At 51.4% G+C, this 27,146-nt stretch overlaps 1 protein-coding gene across 1 annotated transcript; it reads left to right on the plus strand.

Moving 5' to 3' along the window:
• The first annotated feature begins 12,548 nt into the window (after positions 1 to 12,548).
• On the plus strand, positions 12,549 to 18,525 carry SNAI1 (snail family transcriptional repressor 1). The gene is made up of 3 exons (XM_072801404.1): positions 12,549 to 12,728; positions 13,252 to 13,779; positions 17,515 to 18,525. Exons 1-3 carry the CDS (start codon positions 12,647 to 12,649, stop codon positions 17,697 to 17,699), a joined length of 795 nt encoding a protein of 264 aa, XP_072657505.1. The 5' UTR covers positions 12,549 to 12,646; the 3' UTR covers positions 17,700 to 18,525.
• The last annotated feature ends 8,621 nt before the right edge of the window (positions 18,526 to 27,146 follow it).

Consider the following 27,146-nt stretch of genomic DNA (forward strand, 5'->3'; position numbering starts at 1 on the left):
AAGAGTTAGCCTGAGCATCATCTTTAATTTCTTTGTCCCCTGCTGACACTCTATATTACAAAACTGTGTTGATTTTAGCTCCCATATAATGCATTTGTGTTTTCTCACTATTCCATTGCCATCAGCATCTCAAAAACCACCATGAATCTCACCTGAATTACTGCCACAACTTTCCTTCTGGCCTGTCTAGTGTTCTCTAGCCAACATTCAGTGCATCTTCCACCAAATAGCCAGAAGAATCATATCCTTTAAAACCCTTCAAAGGCTCTAGTTACCCTTGGATAAAGTCCCAACAACTGGACATGGCCCTATGCTCTGCTCCCTGCTTGCCTCTCCAGCTTCAAACTCTTGACACACTCATTGTGTTCCTGCACCTCGAGTGTGTTGCATCTCCCATCTTTCCTCTGGAGGATTCGGTGCTGCCGCCTCCCCCCCACCCTGCCACTTCCCCCATGGTCTTTGCCTCCCAATTGCAGTTTGGATGTCTAGATCAGAATTCCATGTCTGAAGTTCCTGTAGAAACTTCTGGTCCTAATCAGGATATTTATTAAACTCTTGTGTAAATACCCCTCTGTACCCTAAGTTCCTTGAAGGTCAGGATTCTTGTCTTATTTACCTTTGTGATGCCATTGCTCAATATTTGGGTAAATTCCAGGACTCCCATTTATGTGTTAATTTTAAGCAAACAACAAATAACTTTTTAATATAAATATGTATCAAATATTTCACATAAGTATAATTCACTCAAGTCAGGAAATGAATGCCAGGAATATTCATGCTGAAAAATTGTTTGTTCGGGATTCACATTTAACTGGGTATTGTGTGTTTTTATTGGTTATGTCTTTAAACCCTATCAATATGTATTAGAATAAATGTTCTGAACATCTGCTATGTGCTAGGCAACTCACACCTCGTTAAATTATTATCTGTGCAATTACTCATTCTCTTAATATCAAGAAGCTAAGCTCTTGAGGGCAAGGAGTATGCCTGTCTTGTGCACTTCTGTCCTCTGTACTTAGCCCCAAGCACCTTCAATGGTGGAATGAAATGGAACTAGCATTGAAATGGCACTAAAAGGAGGGGCTCTCTTAAAATGGTATTTCTGTTGCCTGGAATCAGGTGCCTGTGCAGTGGTAGGGAGAGCCTGCAGGGAGCAATGTCTCTTAGAGTCTAGAATGGCCTCACTCTCCGTGGGGAGGCTGGTCTCCAAAGTGGCAGCACAGGAGCAGGGCTTGCTGGGCAGAGGGGGCAAGACTCAGGCATGCAGACAAGATAAAATAGCTGCTGCCTGGTGGAAACCTGATCTGTCCACGCCCTCAATGTGTTCCCTGGATGCTTTCTTGCCTATATTCATCTTGTTATCACCTGACCTTTCCCAGTGTGTGTTGAGCGTCCCATATGGGGCTCAGTGAGGAATAACAATGATAGGGACGCCTGGGTGGCTTAGTGGTTGAGCGTCTGCCTTTGGCTCAGGGCGTGATCGAGGGGTCCTGGGATCGAGTCCCACATCGGGCTCCTTGCGTGGAGCCTGCTTCTTCTGCCTGTGTCTCCGCCTCTCTCGCTCTTTGTGTCTCTCATAAATAAATAAATAAAATCTTAAAAAAAAAAAGGAATAACAATGATAATCCTTCTCATCCCTTTTCCTAACACAGTGCCTACCCTCAAATAATTTTGATTTAATCCTCTAATTCTTGAAAGGTGATCAAAGCCAGGCACTCTGGTTACTCTGGAAGTTCATTTCATTGAATCCTCCTAACCAGCCCTTCAGGAGAGACATAATAGCATTCCCATTACACAGATGAGGGAGTGGAGGCCCCAGGGGATGAGTAATTTGCTCAGGCAGAGACCCAATGACTTGGTGTTGTAGCATGAAAGTGTGATTGGATGCATGGTCTCAGGCACCCTGCACAGCCCCCTATTCCCAGCACCCACACTGCTAGCTCCGTGACCTTGGACAGGTTATTCTTATCTCTGCTTTGGTTTCCTTATCATCAGTAAAATGGGGTGAGAAAGTGTCTTCCTCATAGTTATGGGAACCTACTTTAATCACGTAAAGCATTAATACAGAGCCTGGAACAAAGTAAGTGCTTAATACTTAATAAATGAGCTACCAGTGTCACTACTATTTCTCTCATCCATTTCTGAGACCACCCAGTGCCTGGCCCTTCCTAAGCAGCTAGCAGCTGCAAATGTTTGATGACTAAATGCTATTATTTAATGGGGTGTTTCCCAAACTTGGCCTGAAGACGTGAATTACGTGGGAGTCACTTGCTATAAAATAGATTCTCAGGCCCTTCCCTTGGAGATTCTGATTGGTAGGTGTGGGTGGGGCCTGGGAGTCTGTATCTTTTAGAAAGAACCTCAGGTAAAATGCATCCTTAGGCTAGTTTAGGAAATCCTTATATAATGTAAAGGCAGGCTAGTGTTACAACAAACTTCTTGGTGGGGCCCGCAGCTCAGGTGATGTTAGAGTCAGGCGGATAAGCTTAGTTCTTACGGTTGCAAGACTGCAGTTATATCTTGTCTGATTCTAAAAATCATCTCAACTATTTGGTCACAAATTATCTTCAGAGGGAACATTACTGACTTTGTAGTGAAGAAACCTAGCAGACATCTTCACCAAGTGATTAAAGATGGTATCATTGATAATGGGACAAAACATGGATGACTTGATGGGATTCACTGAGGACACAGCTCCACTTCTGAGGTTCCCAGATGAAAAATTTATAATTTGAATCTAGTCATAAGGAATCATCAGGCAAGTAATCCAAATTGAGGGACATTCTACAAAACAGCCAGAACTCTTCCTGACTGTCAAGGTCAGATTAAAAGAACCTACAGAGGTATGACAGCTGGCTGCCATGCTGTGTGATTCTGATTGGTTCCTTGATAGGTGGGGGTTACCATAAAGGATGTTACTGGGCCAATTGCTGACATTGGAAAATGGACTGTGTGTAAGGAACAGTATTTTATCAATGTTAGATTTCCCAGTTTTGACAATTATATTACAGAAGGGGAATATCCTTGTTCTTAAAATATATGCATAGAGGAGTTTAAAAGTAAAGGACATGATGTCTCTATTCTGAAATGGCTCAGAAAAAAAGTGATGCCTGTGTATAAGTATGTAGATAGGACAGGAAATAGGCGCAGTGTTGAAAATTATAAAGCAAATATGCAGTGTTAAAAATTACAATGCTTATTATTTAAAAAAAAAAAAAAAAGCAGAAGACATGTAGGGCAGAAAAATATAAAGAAGAAAGTCGAGACCATTCACTCCACCCCAGACAACCCATCCCATCAGTAGTAGAATACTTACATGTCCTTGGTTGAAGCTTAAAATGGGCGAATGCTCTACTTGCTGTCTGTAACGTGCATTTTCACTCCAACCAAGATGTATCCACCCACATCTTCCCATATCGGTGTGGTGTTATTTTAATGGCTGTGTGTGATGCTCCTGGTGAGGGTGGACCATATTTTCTTTATCAGTGGGTATTTAGATTGTTTCCAACTTGTCTGTTCCAGACTATACCACAGTGAGAATCCTTGCAAATGCATTTTTGCCTGAGTATTTTATAATGCAGAGCTACTGGATCAAATAGAGTTGAGAGAGGCAGAAGTAGGGAGTTAGAGACAGGCAGAGTCAGGGGAGAAACAAGTGAGCCTGAGGAGACAAAGGGAGCCTATGTGAGGCATAGAGGTCTCAGCAGCCTGGCCGCAGGAATCCCAACAGAGAAGTGACTGAGTCACTTTTTGGAACACACCCTACAGATACATTTGTAGGTAAGGTCAGAGTCCTTGATGCAGGGATTTTCATGGGACCATTGTTCTTGAGAAGCAACCATCAACGGGGCTGGTTATAGATTGTGCTGTGCTCATTGACAGTCAGTCTCCAAGTAGGGCTGCCAGATTTTAGCAAATGAAGATACAGAAAGCCCAATTTATTGTGATTTTCAGATAAAGAGTAAGTCTATCCCATACAGTCTTATTTTAAAAGTGTGTTTGTTGTTTATCTGAAATTCTAATTTAATTGGGCTTCTGTATTTTATCTGGAAACGCTGTCCCCAAGAGCAGTGAGAATAGCAAGGTGAGGTTAGGATAGAGGGTGTGCGTGTGTGTACACTTGTGCATGGAGGGCTTCTGAGGTGGCTCTGGAGGTTTTAGCTCCTGACCTGGGTTGCAGTTGTAGCTGAGGGGAAGGGACTTTTCTAGGGTCTCACAACCATGGGTGATAGAGCTAGGCTGGGCCCCAGCTTTGTGCTCTGCAGTAATTTGTGTATGTATCTTAAAAGTGTTAATATAATAAGGACATATATTAAAAAACATTACAGTTTCCTAAACTCCACTTAAACATTTTTGGTTTTAAAAAGTACTGGCAGGGGGGCACCTGGGTGGCTCAGTGGTTGAGCATCTGCCTTTGGCTCAGGTTGTGATCCCAGCGTCCTGGGATGGAGTTTTGCCTTGGGCTCTTGGCAGGGAGCCTACTTCTCCCTCTCACTATGTCTCTGTCTCTCTCTGTGCCTCACATGAATAAACAAATAAAATCTTTAAAAATAAAAATACGAAGTCCTGGCAGGGTCCTGGGGCTCTGCCTTCTGTACTGTTTCCACATCCTGGAATAGTCATTGCCTGCCCATGGTGGCTGTTGGTCACTGCTACCTGAATGTCCTTTCATTTTCCTTCCCCTCTCACCTGCCCTTCCTTGTGACATCAACCTGGATCGGTTTGGATCTCACTCTTCTGACTCACCCTGAGTCCCTTGGGGCTGGTGAGTTGTCTGTTACTGTCTTCCTCACCTGTGAGCTCCATGGGCACAGAGATCTTGTTTGTGTCCTGTTGGGTTATGGCAATATCTTAGTCCCCTAGATCAGGGACCCTCTGCGGCTCACTCACTGTGATTTGGGTGTATCTTGCCTCTGAGCCTCAGTTTCCTTATCTATAAAAAAGAGCTAATAATCTTGCCTACTACTGAGGGCTTGCTGTGGGAGTCAGATGGGCCAGTGTGACAGATGGGAAAGCAAGATGACACTAGGGTCTCTGAGGTGATATTGGAACTGAGGCCAGCTCTAGGAAGAACTAGGGAGGGTGTCCTGGGCAGAGGAGCAGTAAGGGCAAAAGTCCTGCTATGGGAAAGAACCTGTGTGAAGAGGAGCAGAAAAAACGCCAGCAAGGCTGGATGAACAAGGGGGAGAGTGGAAGTGTTATAGCAGCTTGGAGGCCACGAGCAAGGTTTGGGTTTTGTTTTGAGTCTGAAACTAAGAGCTGACTCTGACCTGAGCAAATCATTTGTACTCACTTTCCCCTGCTTGACAATATCTCCCACACAAGGGAGATAGGCACAGGGGTCTACCGGTGTGAAAGGTGGGTGTGGGTGGGGGAGAGAGGAGGCTCCTGGGATTTTTCCTGGAGACAGGGTCAGCCTTCTTCCAGGAAGATGGAGATAACAGGGTGATAGCAGTCCAGTCCAAGGGGTGAGGCTTCCAAGGCCAAATTAACGTTAGAGATGGTTAGAGAGATAGTAGTTTGAGAGCTAGTGTGTGTATGTGAGCCCCTGGTGGTGAATGCATGGGGAGATTAGCAGGGAAGGGTGCACTCCGCACCTAGGAGAGATCCTGCACCAGTGCTGCAGGTGTGGAGAGGCCTGGCTCCAGGGCATCACTCAGCCTACACACACCTACCACCCTTGAGGTCTTAGACAACTGTGTGATCACCTCCTCCTGGTTCCCCAGGACTGTTCCAGAACTCCCCCTTCTTATTACTCCCACTGAATAGATGAAGAAACCACATCTCAGCGGCAGTCAGTGGTTGTTTTTTCTTTTCTTTTTTTAAATTTTTATTTATTTATGATAGTCACAGAGAGAGAGAGAGAGAGGCAGAGACTCAGGCAGAGGGAGAAGCAGGCTCCATGCACCGGGAGCCCGACGTGGGATTCGATCCCGGGTCTCCAGGATCGCGCCCTGGGCCAAAAGCAGGCGCCAAACCGCTGCGCCACCCAGGGATCCCTGTTTTTTTTTTTTTTTCATGAAAAAGTAGTTTATTTGAAATTGTGACACATGTATCTGAAATAAAAGTTTATTTGAAATTGTGACGCCATGTATTTGAAATAAAAGTTTATTTGAAATTGTGATGCATGTATCTGAAATAAAATATTCATACTCTTCAGAAAAGGTTAGGAGACAAAAGAAGCCTCATTCCTACCCTTGTCCATTTCCCTCCTCAGACACAACCAGATTCTTGGGTCACCTTTCACAGATAGTCTGGGCCCATGAGGTGGATATTATTTACTTTTGCACAAAAGGCAACGTATTGGATATGCTGTTCCCTTGAATTTTTTTCACTTAAAAGTCTTACTTTTTCATGTATCCATTCAGCTGATATTTATTAGGCATCTACTGTAAAGCAGGCCCTGTTGGGGTGCCTAGATCACAGTAGTGAGTGAGCCAGTTCCTTCTGCCTGGGTGGAGCCATCTAGAGTAGAGAGTGAATATTTAGGTTTTGGAGGCCTCAACAGTGAGGGGGTGTTCTCTATATAACAAGAGAAACATTTCTGCAAATTTTTTTATTGACAAAATAATATTTAGGGGTGCCTGGCTGGCTCAATTGGTAGAGCATGCAACTCTTGATCTCAGGGTTGTGAGGTTGACCCCCATGTTAGGGGTAGCGATTACCTAAATACATTTTTTTTAATGTAATATTTAGGGGCTCCTGGGTGGCTCAGTGGGTTAAGCATCTGCTTTCCGCTTGGGTCATGATCTCAGAGTCATGGGATCAAGCCCTAGGTCCGGCTCCGCTAGTCAGGGAGTCTGCTTCTTCCTCTGTTCCTCCCCCACTCGCTTGTGCAAGCTCACTCTCTCAAAATCTTTTGAAAAATGTAATATTTAAATAAGATTTTTTGGTAATACAGGTCTAAGAATTCTCGAGAAGAGTGGAATTCACTTTTGAAGATTTACATTTCACTTTGAGATTCCAAGTTAGTGTTCCCCATCCTCAAATCGATTGCAAATGTTCCATCTGTAAAAGCCATTCTTAGTGCAAGGGCCATACCAAGACAAACCTCAGTTTGGATTTGGCCCACAGGCTGTATTTGCCAACCTCTGGTCTAAAGGGCAATCAGCAAAATAAGTAAAACATACACTATGTCAGATAGTGGTCAGTGCAGGGGAGAAAAGTCCAACGGAGTGGGATAAGGAGTCTGAGACTGGAGGGAAAATGGGTGGGGAATGAAATGGTGCCAGAGAAGGCTTGCCTTGAGATGAGAGGGTGAGCCTGGAGGCCATCTTGGGGGAGAACATTCCAGGGAAAAGGGAGCATCACATGCAAAGTCGCTGAAACTGGAGCATGCCCGTAGGTCTATTGTGGCTGGTGCCTCCTTTGCTCACAGGGGCCACAAGGGCCAGACCCTGCAGAACCTCCTGGTGTAGTGGATGGGGGAGATCTAATAGGGAGATCTCTACTAGAAAGATGGGAGCCGTGGAGGATTTATGTACGCAGATAGGCTTTGACATTTTAACAGCTGTAAAATATTCCATTGATTGGACTGTTATGTATTTAGTAAGTCTTCTCTTTTGCTACCCTATTAAAATTAGGCTAATACTTGCACATGATAAAAAAAAAATTCAGACAAGGGATGGGGCATGTAGTAAAGCCTCTCCCTCCTATCCCTGCCTGGCAGCCTCCCAGATCCCCTCCTCAGAGACAACCACCATTACCAGTGTCTCCCTCCAGAGGTGCTGTGTCTCTAAGAAATATCTATATATTTCTCCCTGTTTATATGCAAATGGTATCACAGTGCATGCTGTTCTGCACCTGCACCTTGCATCCATTATGGGTAGTGCTTTGTCCTTTTTGAAAGATGTGTAATATGACTGCACTGTCATATATTAACTGGTCTCCAGGGGGGCCTTGGCCTGAGTGGAGGAGCATCAAATACCACCTTAGGATGCTCAGGAGATATCCATATGAGTGAGGCTCCTACACAGAACCAGGCACACAGCAGGTGCTCAGCAAATTGGAATGAAAAGGGTTTGTACATCTTTTCTTGGAGTCCCTAACTCTGGGCCACACACAATAGACTTGGACCCCAAAACTCCCTTGAAAGCCATTTATATCCTGGGATGGTGATTTTCACTCCTTCAGAGGGCCTATGGAGTCAGGCCCAAGGCTGAATCATTACAAGTGCAAGACACTCAATAAGTTTTGTTTTTTAAATCAAGGAAGGATAAGGGTGGAGATTGAGCCTTGACTCATTCCTTGAACTCTCTGTAGACAATGTCTTCTTCCTGGTCAAGATTAACTCTTTGATTTGCTCACGGATGAATGATCTAGTCAGCAGGGGCCAGTTGGCCTAATAAACAAAGTGAGCTTAGCAGTTAAGAAATTCATCAACTCTGTGACCAAAGGACTTGAAGGGATTCTTTGGGACATGGAGAAACAGAAGGGGGTTTGGAGCATGTAAAAAATGCTCCACCCCAATCATGTGAAATGCACGTTGTAACTAGGAGGTCTCACTTTCCCTTATCAGATGGGCAAAGATAAAAAAGTCAGACAATACCCTGCCTGGGCCAGGTTTTAAAAAGGGGCCCTCACCTCACTGCTGCTGGAAGTATAATTTAGTTTAACCTTTTTTGGAGGACATTTGGACAAATGTATCAACACTTTATATAACATACTTTTGACCCAGAGTGCAAAGATGCGTGTGCAAGATAGTCATTGAAATTGCCACTTTGTTTATAGTAGCAAAAAATTGTAATCTAACTGAAAGGCTCAGCACCAGTCCTCTTGTTAGATAAATTGTGTGATGGTGGTATACTCCATACAATGGAAGAGTCCTGCAAAAGATTAAGGAAGCTGGTATAATGGAACAATTTTCTTTTCTTTTTAATATTTATTTATTTGTTTATTTATCTATTTATGATAGACCTAGAGAGAGAGAGAGGCAGAGACACAGGAGGAAGCAGAAGCAGGCTCCATGCCGGGAGCCCAACGTGGGACTCGATCCCGGGACTCTAGGATCGCGCCCTGGGCCAAAGGCAGGCGCTAAACCGCTGAGCCACCCAGGGATCCCCTGGAACAATTTTCAAGACACTGAATATTGTTACTTGGGAGGAAGAAGCAAAGTGTAGGCTAGCATGTGGGCTCCCATTTATGGTACATAAAGAAGGTATATATATATATATATCCTTGTTTCTATAAAGGTCATCTCTGGAAGGCCCTGCAAGACACTGGTAGAAATGGTTGCCTTTGGGGAGGCTCTATGGGATGAAGGGGACTTTCTGCTTTGGTTGTCAGTCACGTTTTTAGTTATTGTTTAATTTTTTTTAAGATTTTATTTGAGAGAGAAAGTGCTCGAGAGAGCGAGCACGGGGGTGGGGGGGTGGGGACGAGGGGTGTGGGCAGGTGTAGAGGGAGAAGCAGACTACCTGCTGAGCGAGGAGCCCTTTGCCAGCCTCCATCCCAGAACCCCGCCCTGGGATCATGACCTGAGCCCAAGGCAGACCCTTAACCCACTGAGCCACCCAGGCGCCCCTATTGTTTTTGCTTTTGGTGGGGGATGGACACGTGTGGAAAATGCGAGCCTGTGTTCAAATTTATCTTCCCCCTCCGAGGCCTTTCCTCATCACATGAGGTAGTCCCAAGCTGTTCTCCAAGGCAGGTGTACCAGATTTCACCCCCCTTAGTGGCCTGCGTGCCCGGCCCCGAGGAGGGGTGGCCCAGAAGCGGGCTCAGGGAGCACCCGGGCCAGCAGAGGGCGCCGGAGGACCGCGCCCTGGGGCGTGGGGCGTGGGGCGTGGGGCGTGGGGCGTGGGGTGAGCGCCGGTCCCGGCGGGGTCCGCTGGGCTCCGCCGCAGAGGCCGCCCACTTCCGGGAAGACGTGACACCACAGCATCTCAAGGGTCGCCTGGCCCTTCCCTGCTTGGCAGCCTGGGGGCAGCACCCCGGAAAGCTGGTCTGTGGCCCCGGGGCCTTGTTCGAAGCCCCCTCCCACCTCGCCGTCTCCGCCGCTTCCAGGACGAGGGGAGCGGGGCGGGGCAGTTCAGTCTTGAAAGGAGGGGACAGCCCGGATCTGAGAAAGGGACCTCCGCCGCCCTAGACCCCCTCCCGGGCGCAGGTACCTGGCCAGCCAAGGACGTGGAAAGCCAGACGCCCAGGCAATGGTGTCAGCACTGGCGGCCCCTGGGCTCTACCCATCGGCGTCTCTTCCGTTATGGGCTTGTATCGTGGGGTTGTTAATCCATGATATCGTTAAACATTTGGGTCGCTTCCAGATTTTTGCTATTGGAACAAGAGTTCAGTGAATATTCTCGTTTCTTCTGAGTTTAGGGCTGGGCAGCAGTTCTAAGCGTTGCTCACTAGAATCACCTGGAGAGTTTTTAAAAAATGCTAATAAGGGAGGCCACCCCCACCCCTACCCCCACCCCTACCCCCACCCAGGCTAATTAAATCAGGATGTCTGTGGAGGTGGGGCCCAGCCTTGGGTGTTCCCTAGCGGAATCTAATCTGTGGCCTGGGCTGAGAATCCCTGGGAGCAGATTGGCCTAGGAGTAAAATGGTGGGAGGAGAGTCACCTGTTACTAGCTGATGTCAAACCTTTTCAAAGTGGTCATGCCCATTGACACTCTCCTCAGCATGGGACAAAAGTCCTGCTGCCCTCACACCCTCATCAACACTTGATATTGACCAAATTTTAACTTTTTGTTCTTCTGATGGGTGTGAAATGGTATCTTGCTGTGGTTTTAATTTGCATATCTCTCATTACTAATGAGGCATTTGGTGAAAATGATGAAACAGACAGAGAAGGAGCCTGCCAGGTGAAGATCTAGGGAAGAGGTAGGTGGAGGGGTGGCTGGCAGGTGCCAAGGTCCTGTGGTGGGAAAGGGCTGGGATGTGGAGGACTCCAAAGAAGTGTGGAAGGGGTATCACTGTACCTGGGGAGTGGGAAGAGTGGCTCAAGACAGGGTAGCATAGGTCAGATCAGCTGGGCGGAGGGCTGTGGCGAGGACTTTCTTTTACTCTGGGTGAGACAGGAACATGGGAGGGTTTGAGCAGGGGGAAATGGTCTTACTCCTCCCTCTGGTTTCGTGAGGAGAATTAGGATATTTGGGAACTAAATTGACATAGGAGGGGAGGGTGTTCTGTATGGCCTGTCTCCCCCACCCTACCTTCGACTCACCAACTAGAATACAAGTTAGCCATGCAAACAGACAGCTGTCCTTGCCCTCATTCTAGGTGGTGAGTAGGGGGACTTACAGGTTTTCATAGTCCTTGCTTCACAGATGGAAACCAGTTGGGTGGGACCTGTGGATTTATTTCTGTGCCCCCACCCCTCACCCCAGGCCCGGCATGGCCTTGTCTGGAGTTGGTGGGCTCACAGCAGAGCTGAGGGCGAGGCTCCAGCCTTAGGTCCTTTAGACACAGGATGGATGACCCCCAGGCAGGTGAGAAGACCCACCTCGGCCCCTCCCTTCCCTACTTCTTTCTCCCACCTGCCGGAGTGATCTTTCTCAAGCAAGCTCTAAACAGGTCCATTCTCAGCTGAAAATCTTGTCTTGGCTCCCACTGTCCCTGGGGCAAAGTTCAAACTCCTCTAGGCCCTGCAGGCCCAGCAGATCTGACCTCTCCCGCTTGCCCACCCCACCCCCATCCCTGGGAGCTGCTCTCAGTGACTCTGAAGTAGTTACTGATTCTAACCTCGGGCCTTTCCCCTCGGTATTTCTTCACTTCCTCTGGGAAGTTGCCCCGGACCCCTGTCAGGTGACCCGCTTCTTGACACAGCGCCCTGTGGCCTCCCCCCCATCAAAGCACACTTCCCTTTGCTTAACAATGTTCACTTCGTCTCTCTCTCTCTTCCCCACCGAAGGGAGGTGCCCTTCGGTAGAGACCCCGAGCATTTTGTCCAGAACTGTGTCCCCAGCTCCGGGAATAGTGTGACTGGCACGTAGCGGGTGCTCGGTAAACATTTGCGAAGTGGAGGAACGGATGCCTTCTGCTAGATGATGCCAGATTGCTTTGCAAAAAGGCTGTGGCATTTCACACTGCCGGGAGCCACGTGAAGGTGTTCATTTCCTCGCATCCTCCCCCGAAATGTGTATCGTCCCTCGTCAATCCTACGCTCTTCGCGAGGCGCCAGCCTGACCGAGGAAATTTCCGCCCCCCTCCCCGAGCCCGAGGCGGGGGCGGTTTCGGAACATCAGGTGCCCAGACCCGCGGCTCGCGCGGCACAAGGGGGCGCCAGAGGCGGACGACCGTGCCGCGCTGAGCTGGCGGGCGCGCGGGGTCCCGGAGGGGGTCCGGCCTCGCTTGGGGGCTCCTGGCGCCGAGCGCGCGCCCCCGGCGGTCCGCTCGCGGCGGGGAGATCCGCGCCGCGCCCGCCGCGGGGCCTCCGAGCCGCCCGGGCCCGGCCCCCAGCGCCACGCGGCGCTGGCCCCGCCAGCCCCCGGCGCACCTGCTCGGGGCGTGGCCTCCGGCGAAGGCGCGCCTCGATTGGCGGGAGGTGACAAGGGGCGTGGCCCCGCCCGGCCCCGCCCATCCGGGGGCTGGAGTACTTAAAGGAGTTGGCGGCGCGTCTCCACTCACAGCGCAGCGGCACGGCCTCACGGGTAGAGTCCCGCGACCCCTGCGCGACCCGGCGACCCCGGCTGTGTCGGCCACCATGCCGCGCTCTTTTCTTGTCAGAAAGTCCGCCTGCTCCCGCCGGAGGCCCAACTACAGCGAGCTGCACGACTCTGCTCCAGGTGCGTGGAAGGGGGAGAGGCCCGGGGGGCTTCGGGAGACCCGCGAAGGCCGCGTGGGGGCGCGGGGCGCGGGGCCCAAACCAGGCCGCAGCTCGGGGCCCGGGGGGGCGGGAGGGCGTGAGGAGCTCGGGGCAGGTGGATGCGGGCGGCTGGGGGAGGGCTTTCCGAGGGCGGGGGTCTGGCGAGAGGAGGCTGCGCGGCGGCCGAGCCCCGACGGCGGGGAAGCCGGGAGGCTCCTCTGGGGGCGGGGAGGCGCCGGCGGGGGCGGGGGCGGCGGGGGCGGCGGGGGGAGCGCCCCGAGTCGGGGCTGGACGGCGGCGCCCGTCGCGAAGATCTGGAGGCCGGGGCGGCCCCGTGAGGAGGGGCCCGGGCAGGACGGGCCGCCCCGGCCGGCCGTAATCCTTTCATTCCTCCAGTAAGTACTGAGTGCCGGCCCGCGGCCCCCGCCCGCAGCAGGCTACTGTTTGTTGACTGACTGCTCGACCGCATGCCTGACCCTGCCCTTTTCTCCGTCTCCCCTCAGAGTTTACCTTCCAGCAGCCCTACGACCAGGCCCACCTGCTGGCGGCCATCCCGCCTCCCGAGGTCCTCAACCCCACGGCCTCTCTGCCCACGCTCATCTGGGACTCTCTCCTGGCACCCCAAGCCCAGCCGATGAGCTGGGCCGCCCTTCTGCCCCAGGAGGTCCCCAAGGCCGTGGAGCTGACCTCCCTGTCGGACGAGGACAGTGGGAAAGGCTCCCAGCCCCCCAGTCCCCCCTCACCGGCTCCCTCGTCCTTCTCTTCCACCTCAGCCTCTTCCCTGGAGGCCGAGGGCTATGTTGCCTTCCCAGGCTTGGGCCAGTTGCCCACGCAGCTGGCCGGGCTCTCCGTGGCCAAGGACTCCCAGACTCGCAAGGCCTTCAACTGCAAATACTGCAACAAGGAATACCTCAGCCTGGGTGCCCTCAAGATGCACATCCGAAGCCACACGCTGCCCTGCGTCTGTGGCACCTGCGGGAAGGCCTTCTCCAGGCCCTGGCTGCTGCAGGGCCACGTCCGGACCCACACCGGTGAGTGTCCCTGCAGGCCCCGCTCTTCTCACCGCTGCCCCCCCTGCCTTCTCTGCCATCCCTGGGTCGGGGGTGGGGTGGAGACCGGGCTTGCTGTGATTTTCGGAGAGTAGAAACTGAGGCCAGAGTCTCCTCTGACTTCTGGCTCTCTGAAATGTTTGGCAGAAACATTCATTCATTCATCAGCTAAGCAGATGGGTGAAGTAGGTAACTTTTTAAGTCTCCGAAGTCTCCATCTCTCCACCAAATGGATTGGAGTCGGATATGGGAGAGGTGCAACCAACACCTTGCTGCCGGGGCCAGGTGTGAAGGGGCCCCCCCCTCTCTCCACCTTCCCCTGGCCCATCCCCACCCCAGCCAGGCAGGATGTCGTCAGACCCCCCACCTGGCTCTAAATCCTGCTTCCAGAACTTCACACCTTGAGCCAGTGTTTCACCTCTCTGAGCCTCAGTTTCCACATCTGTAAAATGAGCATAAGGACATTTTGTGGGGTTTCTGTGCCAGTTAAATGAAAGAAAGCGTGCGGAAAGCACGTGGGCCACTGCTTGGTACATGATAAGTACACAGAAATGGTTTTGATATTTGCTCTGCTTCCATACTGCTTGACCTTGGGCAAGCAATGTCATGTCTCTGAGCCTCGGGATTATGCTGGCATAATCATATGGGGTGGATTCTGATAGCGTTTTATAGGGTGGCCGTCAAGATTCAGTGGGTCCTTAATCACTTCATGATAATTTGTTATCATGCTTCTCAGATCTGCTCTCCCCATCCCTGCCATGTAGTAGATAAAACTCAGTCTTACTACACAGACCTAGGAAAACAGTTATGTCTTGATGTTTCAAAAACAACACTAAATGTGTAGAAAATTGTGAAAAGAAGGCTTTTCTATCCTCTGACTTTCTGGAAATGTGAAAGAGGTAAACACAGTAGCCACTGTGTTTTCAGAACTTGAAAGGTGGAGGCTCCCATATTTGGGGCTGCTCTTTGGGGAGTGACTTTGGGAGAAGGTTCAAGGGTCATAGCTATCAGCTTTGGGGTCAAGCTGACTGGGTTGGAGACCTTAGTTCTGGCATTTCCTGGCCCAGTGGCTGACCTCTGAGCTGTGAGGGTCAGTGGGGCAGTTTGTTAGGCCTAGTGTTTCATTTTGCAGGCATTATTGATGTTGTCATTACTCCTCCAGAGTGTCCCTGGCATCCTCCCCACCTTGCAGACTATGGCTCCCTGTTTCTCTTACTTTGTGCACACATAGCCCTGATTTCAAAGGGACCTGACGTAAAGGTCCAACTGCCTGGCCTCTGTCCAGGGTGGTTGCCCAGCTGAAGAGGGCTCTCTTAGGAGGAGTCAACCCTTGGGGTCCTCCCCTGAGCCCCCCAGCTTCCCCTCCCCACACACATTATTTTCATGTAAAGGCACGGCTGGGACACAAAAAGCCTGTTGAAATGCACCATCACCATCTTCATTGACTCCCATTGTGTGCCTTAATGGTGGGCCCAGTGGGTGGGGGCTGGGGGTGTGGAGCAGGTGCATGGGCCAGTGGTGCCCAGCACCTGTTCCGGGCCGCAGCTGCTGGCCCACAGCGTGTCAGGCCCCTTTAATCCGGGGAGTATCGCATGTACAGTGCCCCCCTCGGCGGCCTTTGTCCCCGCCGGCCTGGTGCCGATTTCACACTCGCCAGGATCACCATAAAGACGTCTGCGGGGGTGGGGGATCTGCAAGGGGTGCAGGTTTGTGCCTGCTGCTTAAACACACAGACCTCCACCCCATCGCATCCTATAAGGCCTCCTTCCTCCTTTGTTCACGTTCATGTCTAATCATACATGACATAAAGGTAATGTTCACCAAGCACTTGCTGGATGGGAGGGGCAGGGCATTGCCCAGGTCTTCCATCACCTGGGTTAATGCAGTGAATCGACAGCCCTAGGAGGGGAGGTACTGTTGTAACTGCCACCTTACAGATCAGAAAACTGAGGCACAGAAGGAAATCACTTTCCCAAAATCTCACCTCTGAGGGCTGGAGCCAGGGCTCCTTAACCTCTGCCAGGCAGGTGAGAGGGAAGTGGCTTTCTGCACCTTGGGGAAAACAGGACTCCTTGCCCTTATCCATATCTGCATACAGTAAGCCCTTCCTTCACAAGGGAGGGTGTGAAGGAGGAAGAACTTCACTTGGGCCTTGTAGTGCAGTTAAGTCCTTCAGGCCTAGTATGCAGAGGGTGCTCAGTGTCAGAGCCAATTCACTCAGACATCCCTTCCCGAGTCCTGCTAAATCCCCTATCTCCGTGGGCCTGTTTCCTTGTGTATCCATAGTCAGCCTCAGGCCTCTGACTCCCGGACTCCTCCCTCCCGGTGCCCAGTACAGGGCCCCTGGTACCCAGTAGGCTGAGGCCATTCGCTTATTCCCTGCTCTTGAATTCTGACACTCGGGTTTAACAAATGGCCTGTGGCCTCAAGGCATATCAGGCTGGGAGCTGGAAAGTAGAATTCAATTTTTTAGTAAAGAGTGTTCAGCATTATTGCCTGGCACGGAATGGAAGATTGATAACTACTCGTTTAATGAGTTATTATTTGGACTTTTTAGTTAGGAAATGCTGCACCCCCAAAGGGAAAAAAAATACAACATTGTTGATGTTTTTGGACTGTGAACTCTATTGTCTTAGTTGGGGCAAGAATTATAAAAAGTTGGTGAATAGCATTATCTGGTGGTGATTGATGGGTCAGGTTCCTCTGAGGCTTTAAAAAAAAAAAAAAAAGACTTACGTGTTGTATAATGACTTATTGAGCACTTACTGTGTACCTAGCTCTATGTGCATGATTCGTTTTCAGTACCACCTTGACCAGGCAGGTGGTGTGAGGGTGACAGGTGGGAAGGGGTTTTTAAATAAGTCCTAAAGTATTTCTGTAGCCTCTTGGGGGTCCCAGGCCCTGAGCCCTTGGAATGAATTCAGGGGAGGCCCCTGCTCTAGTGGGACTTGGTCTGTTTGGGGGACAGACAAGGCAGAAATTACCAAACTGGTCAGAACATGGTCAGCCTTGTGATGGAGAAGCAGCTCAGAGAAGTGGCCTAACCTGCTGGGAGGAGGGGTGTGGCAGGGAGCCTCCTTTAAGGCTGACTCAAGCTTTGTCCTCAGATGAAGTAAATCCAAGAGTGATCATGAGGGACACCCACTACAGCCCCCTTAACTGAGAGGCCTTCTGTGTTGTTGGAATCAAGGCTCTAGAGTCAGGCTGCTTGGTTCTTGCTAGGTGACCCTGTGTATGCCACTTGGCTTCTCTGTGCCTCAGTTTCACCATCTCTATAAGCTGAGGACAAGGGTAGGATAAAATAAGTATATGATGCTCCTCACCATCCCTGGCACAAAGTGTGTGTTCAGTAAATGTAGTTGTCATCATTGTCCCAGCTGGCTTTGCCTGGAGAAGGCTTTATTTACCATCTCTGGGTTACCAAGTCCTATGGGGGCGGGGGTGAACAGCTCCATTTTACGGATGAGCAAATGGACACTCAGAGAAGCCACATGACTTGCTCCAGGTCACATGGTGGGAAGTGGCCGAGCTCCCAATCCTATGAAGGGCTTCGGACACTAGATATGGCCTGTTTTTTTCTGGATGACAGGATTCCTTCAGGGCTGGGATGATCTGGGCTCTGCAGGCCTGGGTGGGTGGACAGGCATTTCGGTAAATAAATGGCAGCTGTTATCCCAAGTGGTTTCAGCGCTCAACTCTCCTGTTTTCCTACCCCAGGTGAGAAGCCGTTTTCCTGCTCCCACTGCAGCCGTGCCTTTGCCGACCGCTCCAACCTTCGGGCCCACCTGCAGACCCACTCAGATGTCAAGAAGTATCAGTGCAAGACCTGTTCCCGAACCTTCTCCCGCATGTCCCTGCTGCACAAACACCAAGAATCAGGCTGCTCAGGGGGCCCCCGCTGACCCTCAAGGCTCCTTCTGCCTCTCCAAGCCCTTGCCCCATTGTAGCCTCCCCAGCTCCAGAAGGAAGGCATCCCATCCTTCTCATTGCCACAGAATTCCCTTCTGAGTGCCCCCATTTGGCTGTGTTGGCCCCACAGGACTTTGAGGACCATTCCAGTTCTCTCTGCCCTAGGTGCCCAAGTAGGCTCTGAGTATGGCCTTTCTGTGGACGGCTGATAGGGGAGGTGGCTTGCAGCTGAGTGTTCTGGAGTCGGCCTCTCTGTGTGGGTTTGTGTATCCAAAGGTGTTTGGATACAGCTGCTTTGAGCTCCAGGATAAAAGCCGACAGACTGATAGGAAGTTTCCCCCCTCACTCAGGGGAACCCGTTCCTCCCCCACCCGGAACCCTCAGGCCACCCGTCCAGGAGGCGTGACTAACTATGCAGTAATCCACCCCCAGGTTCAGCCCAGGGGCCTGTGGGTGGCCACTGACACAAGGACGTGTCTAGACCCCAGGATGCCCCCAGGCCCGGGCAGCTATGTCAGCGTCCTGTTTGTCACGGTGGCACCTGTCTCATGGGCAATTTAACAACAGTCCCAAAAGGGACTGTGAGTAATTGCTGTCACTTGTTGGGGGCCCGAGTGGGGTGCTTCAGCCCAACCAATGTGTCTCCCAGAACTATTTTTGGGGTCTGACAGGTGGGCCTGGGAGGAAGATGTTTACATTTTTAAAGGTACACTGGTATTTATATTGCAAGCAACATTTTGTACTAAGGAAACGTTTTGTATAGTTATATGTACAGTTTATTGATATTCAATAAAGTGGTTAATTTATGTATTAAAAAAAGTCTACTTAGTTTTATAGAGGGGTGAGTGTTTTAAAGGGCCTTCAGGAAGGGAGGAGGGGGCAGGGATTCATGGAGCTCAGATAGTTCTGACATGGGCTTAAATCCTGTTCTCAAACATGTGGCTTTTGGACCTCTGAATTTGTCGGGGACCTTATTTGTGGGTTTTCCTCTGAGCCTGGGTGTCCTGTCTGACGTGGAAGCTGGGAAACACCTGCGGGCCAGTGAACAGTAGGGGTGTGTGTGTAGGTTCCTCATACTTTACACTGTGACCCTGATTTATTCTCTCATCCGTCCATTTTGAGGCTGACCAGGCCTGCAGAGTGAGAAGCCAGCGCCCTGGGTCTCATCAACGAGACAGGCTGCTGAGCTTTGCCCCAGCACCGCAGGACTTGGGGAGGGATTGGCTGCTTCTCCCAGATGAGGCATGGAATGCAGTGAGCAAGTAGGGGACAGAGGATGTCCTTCCTGTTTCCAAGGGCTCTGGGCCCCACTCTGGCCTCCCTGTCGGACCCACACCTCTGTCTGGCTGCTGGGTACCAAATGGCCTTTGATGCACGGAAATTGGCTGGCTGGAGCCGAGAGGGTGAGAAGCCAGGCCAAAGGGTAGGGGTCATTCAGCTTCCTGCTGGAGGACAGGACGGGAAGACGGTCAGCTCGCGTCCTGGGTTGGGATCATTCACTCCTGGCTGGCTATCATGGTGACCTCACCTCTGGGGCCCTCCTGGGGCCAGGAGAAAATGAGTGTCCTTTCTGAGCACAAAAGGTGCTGAGGTGCCAGTTTCCTGCGGGGAGCTGAGCAGGCGGTTGCAGGCGTCCCAGAGCTCCAGAGCCCCAGCGTCAGGCCGGGGGTGGGGGGAGCTTCATGTTCCAAAGGAGAGATGATTCTTTCTTCTAAACAGGAAATGGTGACCCGCAGGCCGGGAGCAGCCCTTAATGACTTGCAGCTTTCCTCCCAAAAGAAAAAAAAAAAAGTTCTCTAACAATCGCCAAATTGTAGCTGGCCTCCCTGAAGGGAAGTTAGGGGGTTGCGGGGGCTGGGGGCTGGGCACCCATTTGCTGAAGGCCTACTGTGTCCCATGTCCCTGTGCTGTCATGTACAGACACCCCACAGTAGGTGCTGACACCAGTGGTGAGGGGATACATGGCTTCACACACTCCTGGGGTGGGGGTCGCCTGTCGCCTCATGGAAAGTCCCCCGCCCCTCCGCATCCAAACTGGGCTGTACCAGGCTCTGATCCTCCTGGGAGTCGGATGCCTGGCTCGTGCCCCTGTCAGGGCCTAGAGCGAGGCTCTTCCCCTCTGGGACCCCCAGTTTCTGCCTCTATAAAATGGGGGCCGTGATGGTCGTGCCTTCCTCCTTGGAGACTAGAACGGGGCTTTCATTCCGCCGGTCTTGATGAGCACCATGTGTGCCAGGCCCTGTTCTAGGCCCCCGGGGCAGAGCGGTGAACAGAGTCCTCCCTGCACTCATGGAATCTAGCTTCTCGTGACGGACATAGGAAAAACCAAACAAGTGACTAAATAAACATGCCGCTTTCCTACAGTGATGGTGCCAAGATGGAATTAGAGCGAGCGATAGGGCAGGCCCGCTTGATAAGGCAGGCAGGAGAACCAGGGCCCTTGCTGCGCTGACATTCCAGTTGAGACCCCAAGGAGAACGTTCCAGGCGCTGAGGGAGCTCAGAGGCTGGAATGAACTTGCTCTCCGACAGCAAAAAGGGTGAGGGGGGCTGGAGGGCAGAGGGACAGGGTGGGGGACGAGTGAGGCGCCCACATCCTGCAGAGGGAGTGTGCGGTGTGAGGAGTCGGGATGTAGTCCAGCTTCAGGGCAGCCCTTGGCACCTAAGCAGGGGAGTGGGTGCCCTGGCTCCTGGTGCAGCACGCACTTAGCCAGAGTCAGGGCAGGAGAGAAACAGCTGGAAGCCCGGAAGTCCCAGGCAGAGCCGGTGCTGGCCTGGCCCAGGGTGATGGAGGCCGTGGGGTGAAGGCTCACTCAAGAAGCAGCGTGGCCGGGGTGCACACCTGAGAGCTTAGTGAGTGAGGGTTATTTGGGGTTATTAAAAAGGGATGTTGGCCCCCAGGGGCCGAGATGGGGTAGGGATAAGAGGAATGAGGAGGGTCCCTGCGTCCTGATGGGGAGCAGTCCCCACTTAGTCACATTGCTAAGTGAAAAAAGTAACATGCAGTACATGCTCCCTTTGTGGGAAGAAGAGGAAACAGGCATGCTCTTCATTTCTGTTTGTATTTCCATACAGAAACAAACTCTGGAAGGATCTACGATAGAAATATTAAAAGCATTTCTCTAGGGAGTCGCAGGAGGGGAAATGGGGCTGCTGAGACAAGAGAGAAGGAGCAGAGAGACAGTTTTTTAGATTTTTTCTTATTATTTTAATGACTTTTTTTTTTTTTTTTTAATTCAGGAGAGACACACAGAGAGAGGCAGAGACTTAGGCAGAGGGAGAAGCAGAATCCTGATGTAGGACTTGATTCCAGGACCCCGGGATCACGACCTGGGCCAAAGGCAGACACTCCACCACTGAGCCAGCCAGGTGTCCCCCCCACCTTTTTTTTTTTTTTAAATTAATCCCTACGCCCAACATGGGGCTCGAACTCACAACCTGGAGATCAAGCGTCGCATGCTCTACCGACGGAGCCAGCCAGGCACCCTAGTTTTTTACATCTTGAAAACACGTTTTATTTTGAAATAATTTAACCTGACAGAAAAGTTGGGAGAAAAACACAGCAAACTAGGATCTTTCATTCAGATTCTTGAAAATATCGAACATTTCTCCTGCTTGCATCTTCTCTCTCTGCACATGTACACACCTTCCCACCCGTCGTTGGCTTCGGAGTCATTGGAGAGTAAGTTTCAGACGTGCTGCCCCTGGACTGTTAAACAGTTGAGCATGGATTTTTTTTTTTTTTTTTTCTCCCTTTTTTTTTTTTTTTTTAAAGATTTTATTTTTTAATCCTTATTTATTTATGATAGTCACAGAGAGAGAGAGAGAGAGGCAGAGACATAGGCAGAGGGAGAAGCAGGCTCCATGCACCGGGAGCCCGACGTGGGATTCGATCCCGGGTCTCCAGGATCGCGCCCTGGGCCAAAGGCAGGCGCCAAACCGCTGCGCCACCCAGGGATCCCTTGAGCATGGATTTTTAAGGTCAAGAACATTCTCTCCTATAACCATAGTCCAATGCTCAAGATCAGGAAATGGAACATCGGTGCAATACTATTATCTAATGCACAGACATGATCAAGTTTCCACAACTGTCCCAGGGATGTCCCCCCCACCCCATAGCACGTCAGAGGTGAGGTGGAGCGAGGTCCCAGGCCACACACCTGTCCTGTCTCCTTATTCTGAGACAGTTCTTTTCTTGATCTTCCATGATTTCGACTTTCTCGAAGCATTAGGACCAACCGTTTTGTAGGATGCCCCCCGATTTAGACTCTTCTGATGCTGCCTCATGATGAGGTTCAGGCGGTGTGCTTTTGGCAGAACCACGGGAGTAGCGTGGTGTCTTTCTCGGTGCAAGGTATCATGAGGCACATGGGGTCTGCTTGCCCCGTTACTGGAGACGTCGACTTGGACCACTTGGCTAAGGAGGTGCCTGCCAGGTTTCCCTGGGATCGAGTTCCTTTTTTTTCCCCTTTTGTACTTAATCCGTATCTTGTGGGGAGACATTCCGAGACCATGTGAATATCCTGTTACTCCTCAAACTTCCACCCCCAGCTCTTAGGCCTCACTGGCGATTCTTGCCTAAATCAATTATTCCCGTGGTGGCTGCCGAGTGGAGATTTTTCTAGCTCCCGCGTTCCTTCTGTTTTTCCTGGTCGGCTTTCTATGGTAGCACAGGACCTGCCCCGCGTGTCCGGGCCACGCTCAGAGCCGCCGGGTGCCCAGAGACGGGGTGGGCAGTGGCAGGGTCCCGCAGGGCCATTCGAGCCTCCCCTAGGCACTTCATTAAAATGAGTCCAGGACATAAACTGATGGCCACGCGGGGTCCAGGCCGGGGCCACCTCTGGGCACCTCTGGGCCCCATTAGTGATTCGGCAGCTACTTCTGGGCATCCCTGGAGCTGGGATGGGGGGTCTCTGGCAGGCGGGGATCCGGGTCCTTCTTGCTCTTCTTTGCTTTCAAATCATCAAGATGACATGCTATGGGGATTTATTCTTTAACAAAAAAGAGAGGGACCCCTGGGTGGCTCAGTGGCTGGGCACCTCCCTTCAGCCCAGGGCGTGATCGAGTCCTGTATCAGGCTCCCCGCATGGAGCCTGCTTCCCCTCTGCCTGTGTCTGTCTGTCTCTCCCTCTCTCTCTGTGTGTGTGTCTCTCGAATAAATAAATAAATAATAGATAGATAGATAGATAGATAGATAGATAGATAGATAGATAAATAAATCTTTAAAAAAAGAAAAAAAGAGATTAGATGTGAGGCTCATTTATGGGTGATTAACACACCTCATTCTGGTGCCTCTACTGCACTCAGTGTGGTGCCACGAGAAACTCTGAAATTAAAATATAAACATATCTATGTACATGTGCCCAAGCTCCAATCTCAGCCACGGGGACAGGCCGGACTCTTCCCCTGGGCCCACAGATGCTGACTCAGGCCCTATCACCTCTGCCTCAGCCCCTCCCCCATGCCCTCACTCCTCCGGCCTCCCAAGCCCTCTGCCACCTCAGGGCCTTTGCACCTGCCTCCTCTTCTCCCATCAGAGAAACACACCAGCTCCCCAAACCATTCCTCTCCCGTTTGCTCCCGGTGCCTTCCCCTGTTGAGATGTGTTTCTCCGTAGTGCTTGCCATCCTCCGACAAACCATATTTTCACTGTTCACAGTTTCTGTGTTGATCGTCTCACCCACCAGAATGTAGCTCCCTGTGAGTGGAACTTTTGCCTGCTTTGTTCACTGTCCAATCCCTGATGCCTCATGTCTCTTATGCAAGGAGGTGTATACTTGGTAAAATTTTGCTGAATGGTTAATGAATACACGTGTGCCCCTAGGAAAGACAGCATGGTCGCCACACTTGTAGGGTACTTTTTTTTTTTTTTTTTTAGATTTTACTTATTTATTCACGAGACCCACAGAGAGAGGGGCAGAGACACAGGCGGAGGGAGAAGCAGGCTCCCTACAGGGAGTCCAATGTGGGACTTGAACCCAGGACCCTAGGATCATGACCTGAACCAAAGGCAGACACTTAACTGAGCCACCCAGGCACACCTAAAACTTCTTAAATTGCGGTGGAACAGATTCTGGGTCTTTATCTACTGCCCCAGCCTGCCCAGCAGCTCTGGCACAGAGGGGCCCTGGTCTTCTAAGAAACCCTACACATCCTTCTCCAGCCAACTGTGTGTGGAGACATGGGAGTGGGGTGCACAGGGTAAAGAGAGCTCAATGCCCAGCGGTACCTCTGTGTGGTCCCTGCAGACCAGGAGAGAGGCTTCCAGAGTGGGAGCTCTGTGACCACCCAGGCCCGATTTCCCCCTGCGCCGTGGGCCTTGGGCCCACTCTGGGCACCCCTCGCTGGGTGATATAGTCATTTCCCTCCTTGCCTCTCCTAGCTTTTGGTGGCTCCTGGTGATCCTGGCGTTCCTGGGCTTGTAGCTGCATCGCTCACTCTCCACCCCTGGCTTCTTCACGTGGCCTCCTTCTGTGACTTTATTTCTCTGGGTGTGTCCTCTCCTCTTCTTATAAGGACACCAGTCATTGGGTTTAGCACTCGCCCCAGTTCGGCATGACCTCATCTTGGTTTGATTACAACCAAGACCCTGTTTCAAAATGAGGTCACATTTACTGGTTCTGGAGGCTGGGACTTGAAAATACCAATTTAACCCACTACAGGGGGCTATAGCCAAGGAGGGGCACGTCTTCCTCGGGGCCTGGATCTATTTATTATCTTTTCCCAAACCCTGAGGGAAGGTCTGGAATGGGCCTGGAGGGTGGGGCCAGGGTGGGGGGCATTAGGAGCAGATCTGAGGAATCAGACTTGGCCTTTGTGCTTCCTGGGAGGGAGGATGCTTTAAGCAGCCCCCAGTCTCAAGAGTTACAGGGTGTGCAGGTGGAAGGGGGTGGGGAGCACAGAGGTGGGAGAGGTCAGCTGGGACTAGGGTCTAGGGGGTGAGGGGATTTCACGGTTATCCTGAGGGCTCTGGGGGGGCCACAGCAGGGTTTGTGCAGAGGAGGAACATGAGATTGTCTGGGTGGCTGTGTCGGGGCGAAGCCAGCAGCAGGGAGCCCCCTGCCCTCTCCGTGGGGATGAGGAGGAGGGAAGGGTAAAGTTGAGGGACGTTTGGGAAGCTTGGTGACCTGCAGACAGGAAGACTGATGGAGAACACAGGGAGGATGATGCTTTGTCTAGATTTTTCAGCAACTGAGGGAAATAAAGATCCAGCAAGGCAGAGAGCAACCAGTTGGGCAAAATCACCGTAATAATGATGATAATAGTAAACATCTCATGACGGTTCACCATCTGTTTTGCACAGATCACCCTCACAGCAACCCTGGTCCCATAGCGGGTAAGAGCTTGAGTTCTGGAGCCAGACTGCCCCGGTTCACATCTCTCCTCTGTGGCCTCCCTGCTGTGTGACCTCGGACAAGTTGCTCTACCTCTCTGTGTCCACTTCCTCATCTGAAGAACAGCCCCTCCTTCTGGAGGTGGTTGTGCAGATTAACTGAATGAATGTTTACAAATTGCTTGGCCTCAGGCCTGGCTTTAGAGTAAAGCCTCAGTAAGCACTGGCTGTTCTTATGTCCATTTTACAGCTAGGGAAATCGAGGCTCCGAAAGAGTAGAGAACTTCCCCAAGATCACACAGGATCATCCTACTCTTTCTGGCTCTTGGAGTGGCCCTCAGTGAAAACTTGGGTCCGGGCTGGCCTGCCCACTCCCAGAATCTGGTGTCTTGCCGCGTCCCCTGGAGCCTTGTGCAGCCAGGGCCCCAGGAAGCGGAGACTCTCCACTCAAGTGTCCTGTTGAGTGCACCTCTGTGGGTACAAGCGGGAAGGCCTTGGGTGAGCGACACTGGTGTCCCGGACGCAGTTCAACTGAGCTGGTGCTATGGCCCGAAATAAATGCTTTAGTGGGGGCTGACAAGGCAGCAGCAAGGAGGAACCCCATGCTCATGGGGGTGCTTGGGGCAGGACAGGGGGATTGCCTGAGGACCTCGATGCTTTCCCTGCAGGTCTGAGCACCACCAGGGCTTCACTCCGTGACCCTGGATGAGTCCCTGCCCACTCGAGGCTTCGCTTTGCACATCACTAAAAACGTGTTCCACCTTTGACCTAATAACACAATTAAAACTACATAAACTCAAAAAAAAAAAAAAAAAACCACTACATAAACTCATTCTGCACAGCATTCCTCAGAAGAGCAGCACGTCCCCAACATCCTCAGTGCCCAGCACAAGGGGACTGGGTATGTTAGCTGGGGTCCTGGGGAACTCTGAGAACTGGCAGCTATTGTAGGTGATGATACAATCTTTAAAATATATATATATTGCGTGTAGCACCCGAGCAGACAAACACAAAATGCCAGGCACACGGAGAGTGCTCCAAATGTTTCTTGAGTGATCGTGTAAGTGAATGAGTGGTTAGTACTCAAGGAATATCTGTCGACAGGAAGGGAAGAAGAGCAGGAAAGAGAAGGAAAGAAAAAAAGAAGGGCCTGGAAGAAATGTACCCACTGTTCGTAGTGATTTTCTCTGGGCACCGGTTCAAGAGCTAGGGAGGCGGAAGACGTTTCATTTGATATAATTTTCATTTCTATTATCATTGCTTCTTTCACTGAGCATCTCTTGACTTTCAATCAATCAATCAATATTTTAACAGAAGCTAGATGCTCCCAGGGGGACTTGAAAGGTACCCATGTGCGCTGGCACGTGCAAGCAGCAACTTGCAGAGCAGCCTGAAAAAAACATGGTATGATTCCATTTATGTAAAATTTTGTCTCTGTTTCCACCCACGTACCTTCGTACCTTCGTGGCGAGGGAAATGCGTGCCCTGGGGGGTCAATGGGGCTTCTGTCTAGATGGCACGGGCCCGTCGCTGGGGTTTTAATTCTCTTCTCGAGAGATCTCTGAATTTTCTGTAATGAGCCTGTGATTTTCTTTCTAAACAGAAACCCCCCCCACACACACACAGTGAAGAAGCGTGTTCAAGAGAGGGCAAGGTCCCAGGCTGAAGAAAGTGGCGCTTGGTGATCGCAGCCGCCCCGTCACTTTCCCTGGGGCCTGCGGGGTGACGTCTGGCTGCCCTTTGGGAACCATCTGGGCACCGCCCGGGAGCCCCACTGCCCTCGGCCTCTGAGCTCGGGCAGCCCCTTCTGCAGCCGGTGGGCGCTCGCTCCCCGAGGGCACGGGTAGGGGCCGTGTGGGGTCTCCACCCGCTGCGCCGGGCGCCCCGAGTGGGAGAGCAGGCCGCTGGAGCTCAGGAAGCACACGGGACTTCCCCAGGAACACACAGCTGGGAGGCCGCTGGTGGCAATGGCATCGTTTTTTTTAATGGCTTTAGATTTTTTTTAAAAAATGGTTTTATTGAGCACAGTTCAGCGCACAGGGTTGTGCAACCGTCCCCACCACCTATCCCAGAACATTTCATCACCAGGAAAGGAGCCCCCCCCCCGC

The sequence above is a fragment of the Canis lupus genome, chromosome 26, assembly GCF_048164855.1.
Source record: "Canis lupus baileyi chromosome 26, mCanLup2.hap1, whole genome shotgun sequence".
Taxonomy (NCBI): domain Eukaryota; kingdom Metazoa; phylum Chordata; class Mammalia; order Carnivora; family Canidae; genus Canis; species Canis lupus.

Bases quoted from the DNA above. Each gene is read 5' to 3' on its own strand.
- SNAI1 (XM_072801404.1), top strand. From the start codon at position 12,647: ATGCCGCGCTCTTTTCTTGTCAGAAAGTCCGCCTGCTCCCGCCGGAGG. The intron at 12,729-13,251 runs GTGCGTGGAAGG...GTCTCCCCTCAG, and splicing joins GCTGCACGACTCTGCTCCAG to AGTTTACCTTCCAGCAGCCC. The intron at 13,780-17,514 runs GTGAGTGTCCCT...TTCCTACCCCAG, and splicing joins CCACGTCCGGACCCACACCG to GTGAGAAGCCGTTTTCCTGC.